Genomic DNA, 16,920 nt, shown 5'->3' with positions numbered 1-16,920 from the left:
CAAATAGCAGTGGGTCGGTCCCACGAGCGCAAAATGCTTCTCCAGCGACTGCTTCTCCAGCGACCAAACAGCATATTAAGTATCCGAGGGGACATGCGCAGTGCTACCGTGCCAAATGCTGTCTCATCCGAATCGTCCCATTCCACTTCGCGGACGAAAATGTTTTTGACGAGTACGGAGTAGTCATTGCAAGATTGAAAGAGGCCCAGTAACGATGCCAGTTTGATCTTCCCATGAACGGAAAAGATGCAATAATAACAATAACAGTACTAATAATGGCAATCGACGTCTTGATCTCTCGATACCAATGTAACCATGTCCATCTGTAAACAAACGCCAGACAGTGCAATCGAGTGCAATCGCAGAACCAGACTTGGTTGGGCTAAGCTTCGAGTCTGGATCGATCCTATTTTCGCCGAACCGTTCGCTTACTGCGAAGGCGGTTGGGAAGTAAGAGAAAAAAAAAAACAAGATGAAGTCGTTTGAAATATAAAAAAAAAGGAAAAAAAAAAAAGTCAGATTATAATCAACCATGTACACAAAAGGTCACCTGCGCAAAGCAAAAACCGACACCAACTCTATGCCTGCCCAAATCATGCACAAATTTCCAACAGTATTCCCCAACGGGTTGTGTGTGTGTGTGTTTCGACACCTCCTGCTCACATGTTTTCGAGCTCACGATCAATTTGTCGATCCATAAACGTGCGTCGCTCGCCCGTCAGCTCGGTTTGCAGACGCTGTTCGACCAGGGCGCGGACTTGTTTCTTGGTCACCGTGTCCAAGTCCACTTCACCAAGGACCGACTGAATGGCCTCGACAATGGCCGTATCGTCCGTGCCAATGTGTCCACGCTGGAAGTCGAATGACATTGTCGACGGCATTGTCTCGAGGCCCGTGGGACGGTGGCCGCCGCTGTAGCCCATGGCTGACGACGCTCTGTTGCCGGCCAAGCCCAGTCCAGGCGTCAAGTTCGCCTGGCTGCGCAAATTCATCAGACTGCCGCGATTCGCGGGCACGTCACGGTAAGGCGAGGCCCCTCTCTGGATGTCTTGCACCTGCGTGCCCAGAGACATCATGGATTGTCTGCGAAGGGACGCGGGAGTGTCAAAGTAGTGCCCTTGAGCTGTTGGCGCTCTGGTCATGTTTCCAAAAGCAGCAGGTGACTGCGGCGGCATATACGCACTGCGCCCCCCCAAGCCGGTGAATACGGAACCCTGAGGGGCGGCGGAATAAACAGACTTGATTTCATCCATTTCGTACTGATCAGTGTAACCGTAATCCTGCTTTTCTTGATACCCTCCACGACGGCCAGGGAGGTTGTTGGCCAAGGCGTAATCATCCCATCTCTGCAGAGGGACGGATCGTGGATCATACCCTTCTTCTTCGACGGCGACGACTTGCTTAGTTCCCTTCTCTCCAATGACGATACGCGTGTTGCCCCACGAGAAGTTATCCTGATTCCAAAACGAGTAGATTGGCAAGATGAAGGAATAGATGGGGAAGGCGAGAATGTAAATAATCATCCACCCGATGTGTTGCCACTGCCTCTTCAGGATGAAGATCAAGGCTTGAAGACCGTACACGGCTGCTATCATGGCGATGGAGATTATGGGGAACTGGCCGCTACGTGAGGCAACCAGGTAAATCAGGTAGCCTAGGTAAACACACGTGGCGGGCAGGATGAGGGTACCGCAGAGATCAATAAAGACGATAAAACGCATGCTAAAGCAGCAAAAGCCACACATCTCCTTTAGGCGCATAAGCTCCACGAGATTGTGAATAGTCGAGTTGATCCATCGCCGACGCTGGGACAGCAAGACACTCCACGACTCTGGTGCAGCCGTTTTGCACTGAGCATCCGGAATAAATTTGTATGCCATGTACGGGAAATGCTTCGTCATCAACGTTGTCAGGTAACGATCCTCGCCAAGCGACAGCAAGTTCTTTTGATGGAGAGTGTCCACATCACAGACAGCATACTCCCTGATGACAGCGTCCGAAATAATAAGAGGCTTGCCTTTGTCGACCGTTCGCAGACGATACATGGAGAAACTGAGGACCGGAGGATTAGCGTGCATCACAAAAGTATTGTGCAAAGCCGACAGAAAGGCAGAAGGGAAGGGGGAAGGGGGGAGGAAAGACACAGAAAAATAAAAATATAAAAAAAAAAAAACCATACCATCCCGGCAAGCATGTGACGCTGCCAAAAAGAGATTCGAAAGCTTTGGCTAGATGATGGGAAATAAAGTACTCGTAAACTTGAATCATGGTTGCCCACGACTTTTCATCGTTTTCCAGGCTGGTTTCGCCGCAAATGCCTGCAATCTTGGCGTTGTTGGCACAGGCGGAAACAAGGCGGTTCAAAGAGTCTTCGCTGACGCAGGTATCAGCATCAACCATGAGAAGGTATTCGTACAGCTCAGGGTCAACGCCGATGATGTTGTTGATTTGATGAAACATTTCCAGTTCAAGAGGGTTCATGGGGGCCCGATGATGAACCCTGTTGAGGAAGCTCATGAGAAGAATTTGAGAATCACGTTTTCCACGATTGCCGGGCTTAGCCTTGCTCTGCTCCGATTCTTTGCCGACCTTGACAACGACGAGGTACGGAACGACGTTGCCCTCGTACTCGTATAAGCCAGAGTAAACTTTCCCATAATTGAGCTGCTCATTGCCCGGTCCAACAGATTTGAAGGGCAGTGCAGGAGGATCCACCTTGGGATCTACGCCGAGGATATCTAGAACTATCTTTGGAGTTGGGCGATCGTTACCTTGACCAACAATTACTCCATCGCATATGACGCAAATCAGCTTCCTCTTGTTGTCGTACTGGAGTGCCGTGAGAGAATCCAATGCCTTCCGCAGTGAATCTTCGCCCTCGGTGTAGGCGGGAACCTGGCAGATGACAAACTTGTCCTGAGGCGAAGGACGACGCTTGGAGGTGAAGCGAAGTGCCGAAACGAACTTGATCACAACGACACCACAAATGATGATGGTAAAGGCCAGCAGAATCCAATTGTTTGCCGTGCATCTGGGAGTCTGTCGGAAGTCCGTCATCCCCTTGTACCAGCTATTCTGAATGCACTGCCAGCTGTTCATGATGCTGGCGTGCTGGGTTTGGTTTGATGCCGAGTTTTTAATCAATTGGTCGAGGGAGCTTTTGATGTCCTGACCAGGGTTGTTCTTCCACAGATCGCTGACACTGCTGTCTAGGAAGGAGTAAGAAGGAACATTGTTCATCAGGTCCAGGGTGTGGAAGTAGTCCGTGAGATCGTATATCTTGTTGCCGTACATGGCCCATGGACGTTGCTCGTTGGCCCCGTCAGACTGGACCTGGTCCACACTAAAGACGAGATCACCGTGATAATACTCCTTGATCTTTGGCTCAAAAGTGTTCCAGTACCACAGCGGATCGTGTAGCTTGCTGTTGACCTGCCCAAAGTATCCGGACGTGTGCACTGCGACACTAAACTCTGGCGTTATGTTGGGCCTGAGAGCGACAGACTGGTCGGTGACCAGGCCTCTGCACGCCTGGATAAGAGGAGGTACGAAGTACTCGTCCATGTCCAAGCCCGCAAGAGGCAACATGAGATCTGACGTCGTCTTTATGTTGGTGTCACTGTGCTGCTGCCTCCAGAACTTTGAAATGTCGTAGACCTTGCCATGAATGCTGACCCAAAAGTCGTTCTCGCCTTGGTGCGTCCGAACTTCGCGACTGTTCCAAGCCTTGTCGAAATTGGGGCACAGCAGGCGGCCAAACCAAATAATCCAGAAAACAACAATGGCGTTGATGAGAAAAATGAGAAACACTAGCACAAACTTCTCTCGCCAAGCCATGCGGACGTCGGGTCGCCGCATCCGACCGATGTACCGAAGCAAGGGCGAAGGAATCCAGAAAGTCAGAGCCCAGACGACCGAAACCCACGCACGGCGACCAGAAGAGACTCGCTTTGTCTCCAACTTCTTGTTCTTGGCAATCTCAGAGTCCATGGCTCCGGTGAAATCCCCCTCGGCGTTGTAATAAACATCATCCTTGTACGTGTCCCCCTTGTTGCCCAGACCATAGTCGCCGTTGCTCACGTTTCGCATTGCCGTGGGGGCGATAGAAGGAGCAAGGTTGGCGGTCTGTCCAAGAGCCAGTTGGCTTTGGCTGAAGCTGCGAGAATGCATCAGCCGGTCATTGCTTCCATTGAAGCTAGGATCCATCCCTTGGGCCTGGAAGTAACCACTCCCGTTGGCAGAGTAACCTGTATCAAAGCCTGATGTGAATGGGTTCGCATTCATGGCTTGCAGATGCTCATCGTTTGACTCGGGTTTCAGATCCAGCATGCTTTCAGCCTCCCACCATGCACTTTCCCGCATCCAGACCCGGTCTCGGCCGACAAGAACTTCGCCGTTGCTCCAGCCTCGCTCGAGGACCCAGCTTTCGATGCCATCTTTACCATCCTTGCAGCCCAGGATAGCATAGCGCTGGGAGAATTCGTCCACGTCGAAATCAGCTGTGAAGTCCAGATTCCTGTTTCTCCTATTTGCCCACTCGGGCAGTCTCCATGAACGGAGCTGCCGCGAAACAGTGCCTGCCGACCAGGCAGATGTGACGGACGGTAGAGCGGCAAGCTGCGCGGGGGAATCATCGGTTGGATGCAATGAGAGGTGGAACCAAAGGCGGTTCGACCCAAGCACTGCGGGCAAATCGATTCGGCCGGTACGACCAAGGTTGATGCCTTCGCCGTCAATGGGGAACAACAGAGTTCGGAGAAAACCACCATCTTCAGCCGCATAGGCAATTTTTTCGAGGACCACCTCGCGCTTCTCTAGTTCGTGCTGCCGCTCCCTACCCTCTGGCCCGGTCATGATGCCCAAGTCGGGACCCACGTCGGCGACGGCTTGCTGCAATTCACGCAGAACCGAGGAGCCAGCAGGGGATACGTCCAACCCATCTTCAATCATCTCCGCGTTGATACCCTGAGAATTATCAAAGACGGAGCGCATGGAGAGAGCTTTGCCGAGGGTGATGTGCGGTACTTCCATGACGGTGATGGAAACGGTATCTCCAATATCTTCGTTTGATTGAGGTGTCCTGATGCCGCGCCCATCAGGCGATTCATCACCGTTCTTGATACGAGTCATTTGTGCCGTGATGGCTTCATTTGCTCTGGAAATGACCCAATCCACCAGTGATTCGTACAGACCTCCAATGAAAGTCCACCTGTCCTCGGTGCTGCATTGCTTGAGCAGGATCTCAGATTCAATGCCCAGTAAGCCGCTTGCGTCTTCGCAAATTTCTTCGAGGGCGTCTGATTCCACGTCATAGTTGAGTGTGTTTCCAAGCTTCAGTAAGCCTGCCAATGTCGAGATGAGATTCCTATGAGCAGATCCTTTGATGCCAATATCTTTGAGAGCCTGGCGGAAGTCGTCGGCTGAGGCGCCGTCGTCGGCGGTGGGCAGATAAGGGGGTGGTTCGTAGGTTCCCGATCTGGAGAGTAGGGTATATGTCGAGGGGGCCTTCAGTCCCAAAAACTCCCTCTCGGCTGGCGTCGAGGCTGATGTGAGAAGGTAATAGAAGACATCGAACGCCCGATAGCCCGCTTCAGAGGGAACATTTAATAATCCATTGACGGTGTCAATGCCTCCCTGAGACAACGCTAATGAGGCAGCGGTAAGATTTCCCGTCAGGTTCAAGGTCAGTGTAATCCCCAAGGCAGATTGCCGTGGGGTAGAGGGGTTGTATGGCGTCACACATCGGATGAACGGTTGGATAGCGCTCAAAGCTTTGTACAATGTGGGAGGTATGGCGAAGGGGAAGCTGTTGAGAAAGGGAACCAAGACAGACGGCGAGGATCGGTGAAGAGAACTGCAAAAATCTCGGTCAGTAATTTTGCTAGTCAAAGGCGAGCGGGCAAGGTTACCGGGATGATTACATACCCCAGAATCACACAGCCGTCCTCAGCTCGTCGGCGTGCATGCTCCCACGCCCTGGAGGCTAGGACGGGGTCGACAGTGGGATTCGCCTGGGCAGCTGTGAGCCATGTGTTGGCAACCAAGCTAGTGGCGGATTCTAGCTGATGAGGCTGTGAGGAGAGATAAATATTGTGGACGGCATTCAGTAACGTAGTGGTTGAAACTTGAGCAGTCAGGGGACCACCTGCTCGCGGACTGCTCAGACCTTCTGATGCCACAGAGAAAAGGGACATTCGGTTCGACATGTTGGATAACGCCGTGTCCGCAAAGGGACGGCCAAAGCCGGCAAGGACCTGGTTGGAGACGGGATCGAAGGGGCCTTTTGCTCTCTCGGTCGCACAATGACAGGGACTGGTTGCCGGAGGATGAGGATGTTTTGAGGTTAGGTTGGTTCGACTCGGGGCCACGGATCTCGACGGTTTGATGGAACCGAGCACTGCTTATGGCGAGTAGCGAATGCGGAGGTGAGTCTTGAAGCGCAGAATGAAAATTAGGAAACAGATATGGTAACAACGACCAATGTAGCAAACACGCGTTTTGGTGCTCCTTTTCTCCGGGTACGAGTAGCCAAACCAAGGGCCTATTACGGACAAAGGCAGTTAGTTCACCAGAGTTGTTACGCTAGGTAAAGGTAATTAATATTCGACGATGGGAAAAAAGAAAGCCAGAAAAACGAGCGAGGCAACGATTTGCAGAAGAGACAAGAATCAATGGGAAGCAGGTTCGGGCCCAACCTCTGTCCTGGTCGTGGAAGTGAAAGCACCGGACAGGATTTGGTGCTTTGGAACGAGAATTATTAGGTGATGCGTGGGGGACTTGCCACGCCAAACAATCAACTTCGGGCACGCAGGGCAACGGGAGAGGCGCGACGAGACAAAAGTTGTGCGGCGGGCCATAGATACCAAGAGTGCAGCGTTTCGGGCTGAGCCAAGGGGCTTTCAGGTGGGCACTTGTAAGTGCCTACCTACCTAAGGTACCTACCTTAGGTACCCTAGGTACCTGTACCGTCACCGTCACTAGTAGCGCCCCAGACCGACCTAACCCAAGGTTGCCGTGCCTGCCACACACCCCTAGCCAGCGCTGCAGCTCTCATCAAATTAGTAGGTACCTAGCCTCAGGTACCGTTGGTTCGTGAGGGGCCAATTCATAGGCGAACAAGCAGGCAGGAAGCGTGCAAAATATCCATCCGTACAGGCGGACTGCGCCGTTCCTGCCCCATGCGATCGAGCTTGTGGCGAGACATGGATTGCTTCGATGATCTTGCTGCATGGCGAACCACTGTGGGGGGTGTCTTTTGGCCGTCCACTCCACAGTCATGAACTCTCATTCATCTCCACTCTCAACTGTGGCAGTGTGGCTGTTATGCGCCCCAGGGTCGAAGTGTCGAAGTGGACACTCCGAGCCTCGGGGGGCTGTGCGCCGTGCTGGCAGCCAGCCACCTGGGCAAAGGGGGACAACCCGTCCGTCAATGCTTCAACGGCCAATGATGGCAACATGAAGCAGATTGGAGACGGACAGACAGTCTAGGGTCCAGACTCGCCAATTCTCGGGCGAGCTCACCAGACTCTTGTCATCAGCAGCAGAACCCAACTACCTCCTACCTAACGCACCTACCTACCTAACGTAAGGTACCTTACCCTACTTACCTCTTTAGGTTGTACTGGTTGTTGTGAGGAAGGAAAAATCTGCAATGAACAAGTCTCGTACTGCCCAATTGGAGGGGGGGGGGGTGCCACATGGAGATGGCAAAGATGGCGGGTTCGCAAAGGGAAATACGAAGAGGCGACGTTTCTTTTCTCCACAACTCGGGTCCAGCAAAGTGGCGGCGTAGCATGTACGGACTCATGTACCGCGTCCCACCCATGTACCGACCCAGCGGGCACCCAAAATGACTTTACTGTGGCAGTTCGTATCCTGAGGCCCACAAAAAAAAAAAAAAGAGGGATGCGCAAAGGCCGCAGTTGCACTACCTAAGGTTAGGTACCTAAGACAGTCCACGCATGTACTCCGTGCTCGTGCAACGGCTGGCGGAGAAGAAGGGGCAAAGCATGCGCCTCGCTTCCTTGGGGCATGACGTAGCGTCTGGTCGTAGCCCGTCAAGCCCCCAGCCTTTTACCGAGTGGGAGGAGTGCCTGTAGGCCCACCAATGTCCATTCCTGTCCTGCCACGACAGCGGGCACCAGCGCGCCAGCGCACCAGCTTGCTACCAGCACAGGCATGTCTGGTATTTCATCAACGCGGTTATGTTGTGGCCATGTCGGAATCACTGCCACCATGACGCTTCTCGTGCCTAACCGTGAGAAATTCGGTATTCCAAAGGGAGATGATGGCTCGGTTTGCCCGGCCCTTCATTCCACCAGCCATCGATAGTATCCCCCGATCCATATGCCTCATTGTCTCGCCTACAATGTCAATCGCATCGCACGAGCTGCTGACAGGCGCCATACTTGGTCCTGAGAACATGAGATGGATAGACGAACCAAGGTCCAGGGTGCTTATGGGCTGATGATGCATAGCAGCGTGAAACAATGAGAGAGGGAGGGAGGGCGGACTCATATTTTAGCGGTACGAAGTTCTGACTTTGCCATGATTCAAAGTACAGCAGAGGGCGGCTAAACGAGGTCGCTTCAATCCAGGTTGGCAAGGGTCCTGGGACTGAGTGGCAAAGTTGACGTGAATTGATGCAATTTATTTAGAGGGGAGAGAGGCCTATGACGAGCCCACAGCGCTACCTTTTAGGCCCCTGGCTTCCCGTACGGGCAGGTACGTGCCTCCTGAGGGCCTGGTAGGTACCTTAGGTGGCAGGTACCCTGGGTTCCTCCAGCCCGTACCTACCTCCTGATTCGGCAGCAAGTCGGACCAGTCATGGTGAGAGATCCGTCCTTCGAAGAATGAGGACTTTAGACTTCAAACTTTTGCTTCTGCTTCTGCTTCTGCTTCCGCCTCGGCTCCCAACACGTCAGAATCGGACGCGGAAAAGCGTCAAAACTCGTTCAACTCGCCCATTTCGTCCACCCTCGTATCGTCATGCTGTTCTATCGCTACGCTTGGCCTCACGCAGAGTGACGATAGGACCCGCCCGATTGCCTTTGCATAAAGGGCAGGCCTACCATTGCCTTCCTTACCCGGTAGGTACATGTACCTTAGGTACCTGAGGTACCCTACGGAGCACGGAGTCGGGCACCTGTATTCTGTCAACGATTGCGGAATCGTCACCATTCGAAACAATGTCAGCCACTGCAGGGTGCTTTTCGAGAACCTTCAGCTCATGCCAGAATAAGGTCCCTCCAGCCTCCAGCGGCGATCCGATATTCCCATCCATCCATCAATGGATGCATGTTGCTCTTGCGGGCTTTGTTTGGGTCCTGGGCCATGGCAAATACCTTCCTGACCCACCACGGAGTACTCCGTACATCCACTACTCCGTTAGGAGGTACATAGTGCATAGTACAGAGAACATCGTGCCGGCATAACAGCCCCTGCACCTGCAGAGAATCACGCAAAACTTGGCGAGGGGTGTGCGCCTAGAAATCTTCATATTTCGTTCCCACCCCAATCCGCAGCCTAGTTTGGGTAAGCATATATTGATTTGAGTCTTGAAATATTCTTCATCTCCCTCCAGACAATAAAGGGCAAAAGTTAGAACCGCCTCTGCATATAAGTTGCCCTGGGCCGTTGCGCATACTATCGAAGCCAAATGCCAGACAGAGCTGCTGATTCAATCAGCTGGGCGGACGAGAAACAGCCAAGCGGGCAACGCGCATCTCGCCGTCAACTGAATGTCTTCTTTCAAGATCTCCCCCCCCATCGCCCCCCCCTCTCTCTCTCTCCCTAACCTCTCTCCCTCCCCCCCCCCCTCTCTTATGTTCTTTTCTTCTTTTCATGTGTGTGCGTGTGTGTTGCAAGGTTATTGATTTTGACTGTTGCATCATCGTAGCAGCGGGGCCGCGTGCTCTTGGCCTCCCCAGACCTTATTATAGCACAAAACCCCAGCAAAGTGGCAGGGGACTGCGGAGTTATCTGTCAAATATCGGTATCGGGTCAAGTCATGCCAAAACTGCGCTTTTGGTCTCTCGAGCCCGCCGTAGCCATTTGTCGACAAGGTACAGCGCCATCCCCAGGGGCCAGTGGCAGTGGCATGCCTCACGGCCCTGACCAGACCCTTTCCGAGGCGCGCCACCCACAGCCAATGGCATCAGCAAGCAACCATTCCAAGCCTGAACCAAGCCAAGCCAAGCCAAGCCAAGCCGCCTCTGCAAAGAAATTATGCGTCTAGTTCGGTCCCTTCAATTCTTCTGCCAGACCATTGCCAGCGGCCAGGCTCACAAGTTGAATGCCTTCTTCTGACTTTATCCAGGTCTGACCGTGCCTTTGTTTGGAAAAAGCCTTCGTTTTCGCATCCAATACACCACGCGCTCTTCTGCTTTTCCATTCTCATTCGCTTCTTCTTTGACAACTGCATCATACATCCGTGGCAACAAAAAAAACCAAAAAAAAACGGTGCCTTTCTCTCTTTACGAGGCTGCTCGTCACCTAAAGTTGGTTCGCCCATTAATTCAACCCTCTAGCGTCTTCGATTTCAACCTCTCCCCGTTCATCGCCAGGCCGCCATCCTCATTCCCCTTGCCGTACGAAGTGATACCCCTCTCTTCAGAAACTCAGAAACCGCCGCCGTGCTTCGACGTTCCTGCATCGCTCACACCTTCCAAAACTTGCCGCAGCCCCTACAGCAGTCCTCTTGGGACTGCCAAACATGGCATCGTCACTTCCTCCCTTGGGAGGCGGCAATGGAGGGCCACATACCCAGCCTTCGTTACCTTCGTTGCCAGCACATCTCCAGTCCGATACTCACATCACCGGGCACTTGGCTAGCCGATTCCATGTGTCTCATCCAACTGCCACTCTGTCTTCCCACGGATTGGTGTGCTTGAATACCTATACATCATCGACCAAAGGCCCGGATGGCGGGAAGCCGGGAAGTGCCATGGCTGGCGCCGAAAACATGGCCGAACGTGCTTGGCTTAGGCTTGGTCATCGATCCGAAAATCAAGCCGTAGTCTTTCTGTGAGTTTTGGAGCGTCTGGACTTGATGTTTGTTCCTTTTGAATGGCACAACAGTTGACCAATCTTTTGTGTGTGCACAGCGGTGAATCTGGTTCAGGAAAGTCAACCATCCGGAGTCATTTGCTCACCGCGTTGCTGGACAAATCCTCCACCCCATTGTCCAACAAGCTTTCCCTCGCGGCCTACGTCTTCGATACCTTGACTACGACGAAAACGGCCACCACTCCCACAGCTTCCAAATCTGGCTTGTTTTATGAACTTCAGTACGATACCTCGGCCACAACAAACCCGATCCTCATTGGTGGCAAGCTTCTCGATCATCGACTGGAGAGGAGCCGTATCGCCGATGTCCCAACCGGAGAGCGAAATTTCCATGTCCTCTACTACCTCCTAGCCGGTACCAGCCCTGCCGAAAAGTCCCACCTTGGGCTCAACGACGGTGCCGACGGATCCAGGAGATGGAAATACCTCGGCCATCCCACCCAGCTCAAGGTGGGCATCAACGATGCCGAGGGCTTTCAGCTTTTCAAGACGGCGCTAAAGAAGCTTGAGTTTCCCAGAAGTGATATCGCCGAGATCTGTCAAGTTCTTGCCTCCATCCTACACATCGGTCAGCTCGAGTTTGAGTTGACAAACAACACAAGCTCTACCGGAGACGACAGCGGAGGGTTCTCGCACGAAGGTGGCCAGACATGCACAACCGTCAAGAATAAGGACGTCATAGGCATCATCGCCGCATTTCTTGGTGTGAGCGTAGGGGAGCTTCAAGCCACCTTGGGGTACAAGACCAAGATGATTCAAAAGGAGCGGGTAACTATCATGCTTGATCCCGTCGGAGCACGAGCGCATGCCAACGAGCTCGCCAGAACTCTTTACTCCCTGCTCGTCGCTTGGATCCTAGAAACCGTCAACCAGAAAATCTGTGCGGTCGAGGAGCAAATCGCCAACACAATTTCCATTGTGGATTTTCCCGGGTTCGCGCAACAGTCGGCAACCCGCTCCACCCTGGATCAGCTTCTCAACAATGCTGCGACAGAAGCCATCTACAACGTCACCCTGCACAACTTCTTCGATCGGAAAGCCGAAATGTTGGAGTCGGAGGAAGTCAGTGTGGCGCCCACCAGCTACTTTGACAACTCGGACGCCGTCAAAGGTCTCCTAAAGCCTGGAAATGGCCTCTTGAGCATCCTTGATGATCAAACTCGCCGAAACAGGACGGACATGCAGCTGCTGGAAAGCTTGAGAAAGCGCTTCGAGGGCAAGAATCCGGCCATCGAGGTCGGCGCCGCTACCGCCAAGCTGCCCGGCAGCAACTTCTTGACCGAGAACACTGCCGCGTCCTTTACTGTAAGGCACTTCGCAGGGGAGGTTGACTACCCTGTCAAAGGCCTCATTGAGGAGAATGGCGAGGTTATATCAGTCGATCTCCTCAACATGTTCAACTCCACCAAGAGCGAGTTTGTGGGCAGGCTGTTTGGGCAAGACGTGCTCCAAACCGTCACCCACCCCAACGAAAGAACGACTGTGATGCAGGCCACCATCAGCTCCAAACCGATGCGGGCCCCGAGCGTCATGTCTCGAAAAGTCGGGCGAGGACGTGGTTTCGCATCGTCGCGGCGTCAGCAAGAGTCAAACATCTTTGGCATCGGCAGCCATGCAGGGTCTAGCAGCCCAAAGGGTAACAGCAACGGCAATAGCGGCAAGGGCGGGATCGAGCAGGGAGCCTCTGGACAGTTTCTCTCATCGCTTGATAATGTGCAGAAAGCTGTTACAGATCCTGGGACGAATGCCTACTTCGTTTTCTGCTTGAAACCGAATGACCGACGCATCGCCAACCAGTTTGATAGCAAGTGTGTGCGCACACAAGTCCAGACGTTTGGCATTGCCGAGATCAGTCAGAGGCTACGATCTGCCGACTTCAGCTTGTTCCTGCCGTTTGGTGAGTTCCTTGGTATGGCTGATGCCGAGACTATGCTGGTGGGCAGCGAACGCGAACGCGCCGAAATGGTCATTGAAGAAAAGCGATGGCCCAGTAATGATGTTCAGGTTGGGTCCACGGGTGTCTTCCTGAGCGAGCGGTGCTGGATGGAGATTGCTCGCTTGTCAGAAGACTCGGGTGGCCCGTCCCGTTATCAGCTGCCCACCTCGGACGGCTACGGCCATGACGGACTCAACGCAGGAGAGCGCGACATCTTCGGCACCTCCAAGGAGCAACTCTTATCGGGAGGCAACACTCCGCTCATGTATGGCGAGAAGGGGAAACCCGGCTACTTCGGATCCGACGATGCCCGATCCGAGGCTGGTGTTTCCGCCATAGGTGGAGGGGACATGTTCAAGAACTTTGACACCCGAGAGCAAATGGCGGAGAGAGGCAACGAGAAGAACCTCCAGGAGATTGAGGAGTACCGTGACTCCCCCAGCCGAAAACGCTGGGTTTTTACGGTCTACTTCTTAACCTGGTTTATTCCCGACATTTTCATCCGCTGGATGGGCCGTATGCCTCGAAAGGACGTTCGCATGGCCTGGAGGGAAAAGGTGGCCATCAACATGCTGATCTGGCTCCTGTGTCTGTTTGCGTCCTTCTTCATAGTGCTGTTTCCCATGCTCATTTGCCCGAAGCAGAAAGTATTCAGCGCTGCTGAACTTGCTTCTCATGACGGCAAGGGTCAAAATTCGGCTTACGTATCCATCCGTGGCTACGTTCTCGATATTGGTACACTCATAACAGCCCACTACCCCACAGAACCTCTTGTGAGCAGGAAGAGCCTTCTCAACTATGCTGGCAAGGATGTCAGCTCCCTTTTCCCTGTCCAAGTGTCGGCCCTGTGCCAGGGGGTGAACGGCTCTGTGAATCCGGAGGTGACCCTCGACTACAGAAACACAAACTTCACGGGGTCGCCGACCTTGATCAATCTTCAGGATGTCAATGCTCGTTATCACGACTTCCGGTACTTCACCAACGACACCCGCAATGATTGGTATCTCGAACAACTAATCTGGATGAGGAGTAACTTTGGCGTGGGTACCATCGGCTACTCTCCAGAGTACGTGGCGACGCTCGCTAGTAAGAATCAGGTCATTGCAATCATCGGAAACAAGGTGTATGACTTGACAACCTACATGATTGGTGGTCGCAGATTGCGTGCCAAGGCTGGTCAAACGCCGCCAGACGACCCAAACTTGACCAACTTTATGGATCAAAACCTTCTCGAGTTGTTCCGAACTAAATCAGGACAGGACATCACCAAGTTCTGGAACACTCTTCCCATGCCTCACGATGTCAAGGCTCGGATGCAGACCTGTCTCGACCATCTCTTCTTTGTCGGGGACGTGGACACGAGAAGATCAGCTCGTTGCCAGTTCTCGGAGTATCTGGTCCTCTCCGTGTCCGTCATGTTGGCCTCGGTCATTGCTTTCAAGTTCTTCGCCGCGCTTCAGTTTGGCTCCAAGAATGTCCCGGAGAACCTGGACAAGTTCGTCATGTGCCAAATCCCCGCATACACTGAAGACGAGGACTCGCTTCGCCGCGCCATCGACTCGGCTGCCAGGATGCGCTACGACGACAAGCGCAAGCTCTTGATCGTCGTCTGCGACGGCATGATTATCGGTCAGGGAAATGATCGACCCACCCCGAGAATCGTCCTCGATATATTGGGCGTGTCCGAGACTGTCGATCCGGAGCCTCTCAGTTTCGAGTCTCTTGGCGAAGGTTTGAAGCAGCACAACATGGGCAAAGTGTACTCTGGCCTGTACGAAGTTCAGGGCCACATCGTCCCCTTCCTGGTCATCGTCAAGGTTGGCAAGCCTTCCGAGGTCGTGCGCCCCGGTAATCGCGGCAAGCGGGACTCGCAGATGATTTTGATGCGCTTCTTGAACCGGGTGCACTATAACCTGGCCATGAGCCCGCTAGAGCTGGAGATGTATCACCAGATCCGCAACATCATTGGCGTCAACCCGACGTTCTACGAGTTTATGCTGCAGATCGACGCAGACACCGTGGTGGCACCGGACTCGGCCACTCGCATGGTGTCGGCCTTCGTGGACGACACGCGGCTGATTGCCGTGTGCGGAGAGACGGCCTTGACCAACTCCAAATCATCCTTCATCACCATGATTCAGGTCTACGAATACTACATTTCGCACAATCTCTCCAAAGCCTTTGAGAGTCTGTTTGGCTCGGTCACCTGCTTGCCTGGTTGCTTCTCCATGTACCGGATCCGGGCTGCCGAGACTGGCAAGCCCCTGTTCGTCAGCCGGGAGGTGGTTGAGTCGTACGCCACCATCCGCGTGGACACGCTGCATATGAAGAACCTGCTTCATCTGGGAGAGGATCGGTACCTGACGACGCTTCTGCTAAAGTACCACTCAAAGTACAAGACCAAGTACCTCTTCAACGCTCATGCCTGGACCATTGCCCCGGATTCGTGGCAGGTGTTCTTGTCTCAGCGACGACGGTGGATCAACTCGACGGTGCACAATCTGATTGAACTGATACCCATGGCTCAGCTTTGCGGTTTCTGCTGCTTCAGCATGCGCTTCGTCGTCTTCATCGACCTGCTCAGCACCGTTGTGCAGCCCGTCACCATTGCCTACATTGCCTACCTGGTTGTTCTCGTGGCGACTAGAACCACCGTCGTACCCATCACGGCGTTCATCCTGCTGGGAGCCATTTATGGCCTGCAGGCCATCATTTTCATCCTGCGTCGCAAGTGGGAAATGGTGGGCTGGATGATACTGTACGTTTTGGCCATTCCCGTCTTCAGCTTCGGTCTGCCCCTCTACGCCTTTTGGCACATGGACGACTTCAACTGGGGCAACACCCGTGTCGTTGCCGGCGAGAAGGGCAAGAAGGTGGTGATTTCGGACGAAGGCAAGTTTGACCCGGACTCGATACCGCGCAAGAAGTGGGAGGAGTACCAGGCCGAGCTCTGGGAGACGCAGACGTCCAGAGACGATGCCCGTTCCGAAGTTTCCGGCTTCAGCTACGGCACCAAGGCGCAGGCCGTTGTGTCGGAGTATGCCTTTCCCAGCCGACCCGGCTCGACCACGGGATTTGCCCACCACAACCCGTATGGCTCGCGCAACGACTCGCGCATGTCTCTGGCTCACTCGGAGATGGGCCACCACCGTGTCAGCCAGTACGGGGGCTCGCAGTTCTTCAACCCCGACGACATGGTGGGCTTGCCCAGCGACGACGCGCTCCTGGCCGAGATACGGGATATCCTCAAGACGGCGGATCTGATGACGGTGACGAAGAAGGGCATCAAGCAAGAGTTGGAACGCCGGTTCGATGTGCCGCTGGACGCGAAGAGGGCTTATATTAATACTGGTAAGTAGAAGCGCAGCGAGCGTCATTGTCCTGCCGCCTGGCCCGCCTTGGAAGCAAAGGCAAAAGTGCTAATCCCTCCATTTCCGCAGCGACCGAGGCTCTCCTCTCGGGCCAACTTTAAAAAAACGGGTTAGCGATCGATCTTTTGATAGACTTGGTTCTCGGGAGCAGACATTCATTCCATTGTCTAGTTGTAAATCGTGTTTCGTACTTCATATTTCGTATTTCTACTCCATACAACCATGTTTCGTCTCTCTTGCCTCTGCTTCATTTCCCTTTTTCCCTTTTCCTCTTCTTTTTCGTAGTCTTCCCCCCTGCCCAACAACCCCGCCTCGTTTCTTGACTGGGCCTGTGCCGCGAGGAGTTTGGAATTCGGCAATGTCAGCCATGTCATGTCCCAAGGATGGAAACCTAGGAGGTACCTTGCTGTTCGAGGGCATGCGGATTGAAACATGTACCGCCACAATATATGCATGTATAATCACGGGTGCAACAATCATCTTTTTGTACACAAAGTAAAAAAAATCTCCTTGATTCCAGAGGTCCGTTTCATTTAAACCGGTGCA

At 53.5% G+C, this 16,920-nt stretch overlaps 2 protein-coding genes across 2 annotated transcripts; one reads left to right on the top strand and one right to left on the bottom strand.

Moving 5' to 3' along the window:
- Positions 1-659: 659 nt before the first annotated feature.
- On the bottom strand, positions 660-6,206 carry UV8b_00940 (uncharacterized protein; the record flags this gene model as incomplete). The annotated part of the gene is made up of 3 exons (XM_043138438.1): positions 660-2,052; positions 2,180-5,854; positions 5,926-6,206. 3 exons carry the CDS (start codon positions 6,204-6,206, stop codon positions 660-662), a joined length of 5,349 nt encoding a protein of 1,782 aa, XP_042994372.1.
- Positions 6,207-10,714: 4,508 nt separating this feature from the next.
- UV8b_00939 (uncharacterized protein) lies at positions 10,715-16,475 on the top strand (the record flags this gene model as incomplete). The annotated part of the gene is made up of 3 exons (XM_043138437.1): positions 10,715-11,025; positions 11,106-16,354; positions 16,444-16,475. The coding sequence occupies 3 exons, from the start codon at positions 10,715-10,717 to the stop codon at positions 16,473-16,475; spliced, it is 5,592 nt and encodes a 1,863-aa protein (XP_042994371.1).
- Positions 16,476-16,920: the final 445 nt, after the last annotated feature.

The sequence above is a fragment of the Ustilaginoidea virens genome, chromosome 1, assembly GCF_000687475.1.
Source record: "Ustilaginoidea virens chromosome 1, complete sequence".
NCBI lineage: Eukaryota > Fungi > Ascomycota > Sordariomycetes > Hypocreales > Clavicipitaceae > Ustilaginoidea > Ustilaginoidea virens.
This window is presented reverse-complemented; position numbering and strand designations above follow the sequence as displayed.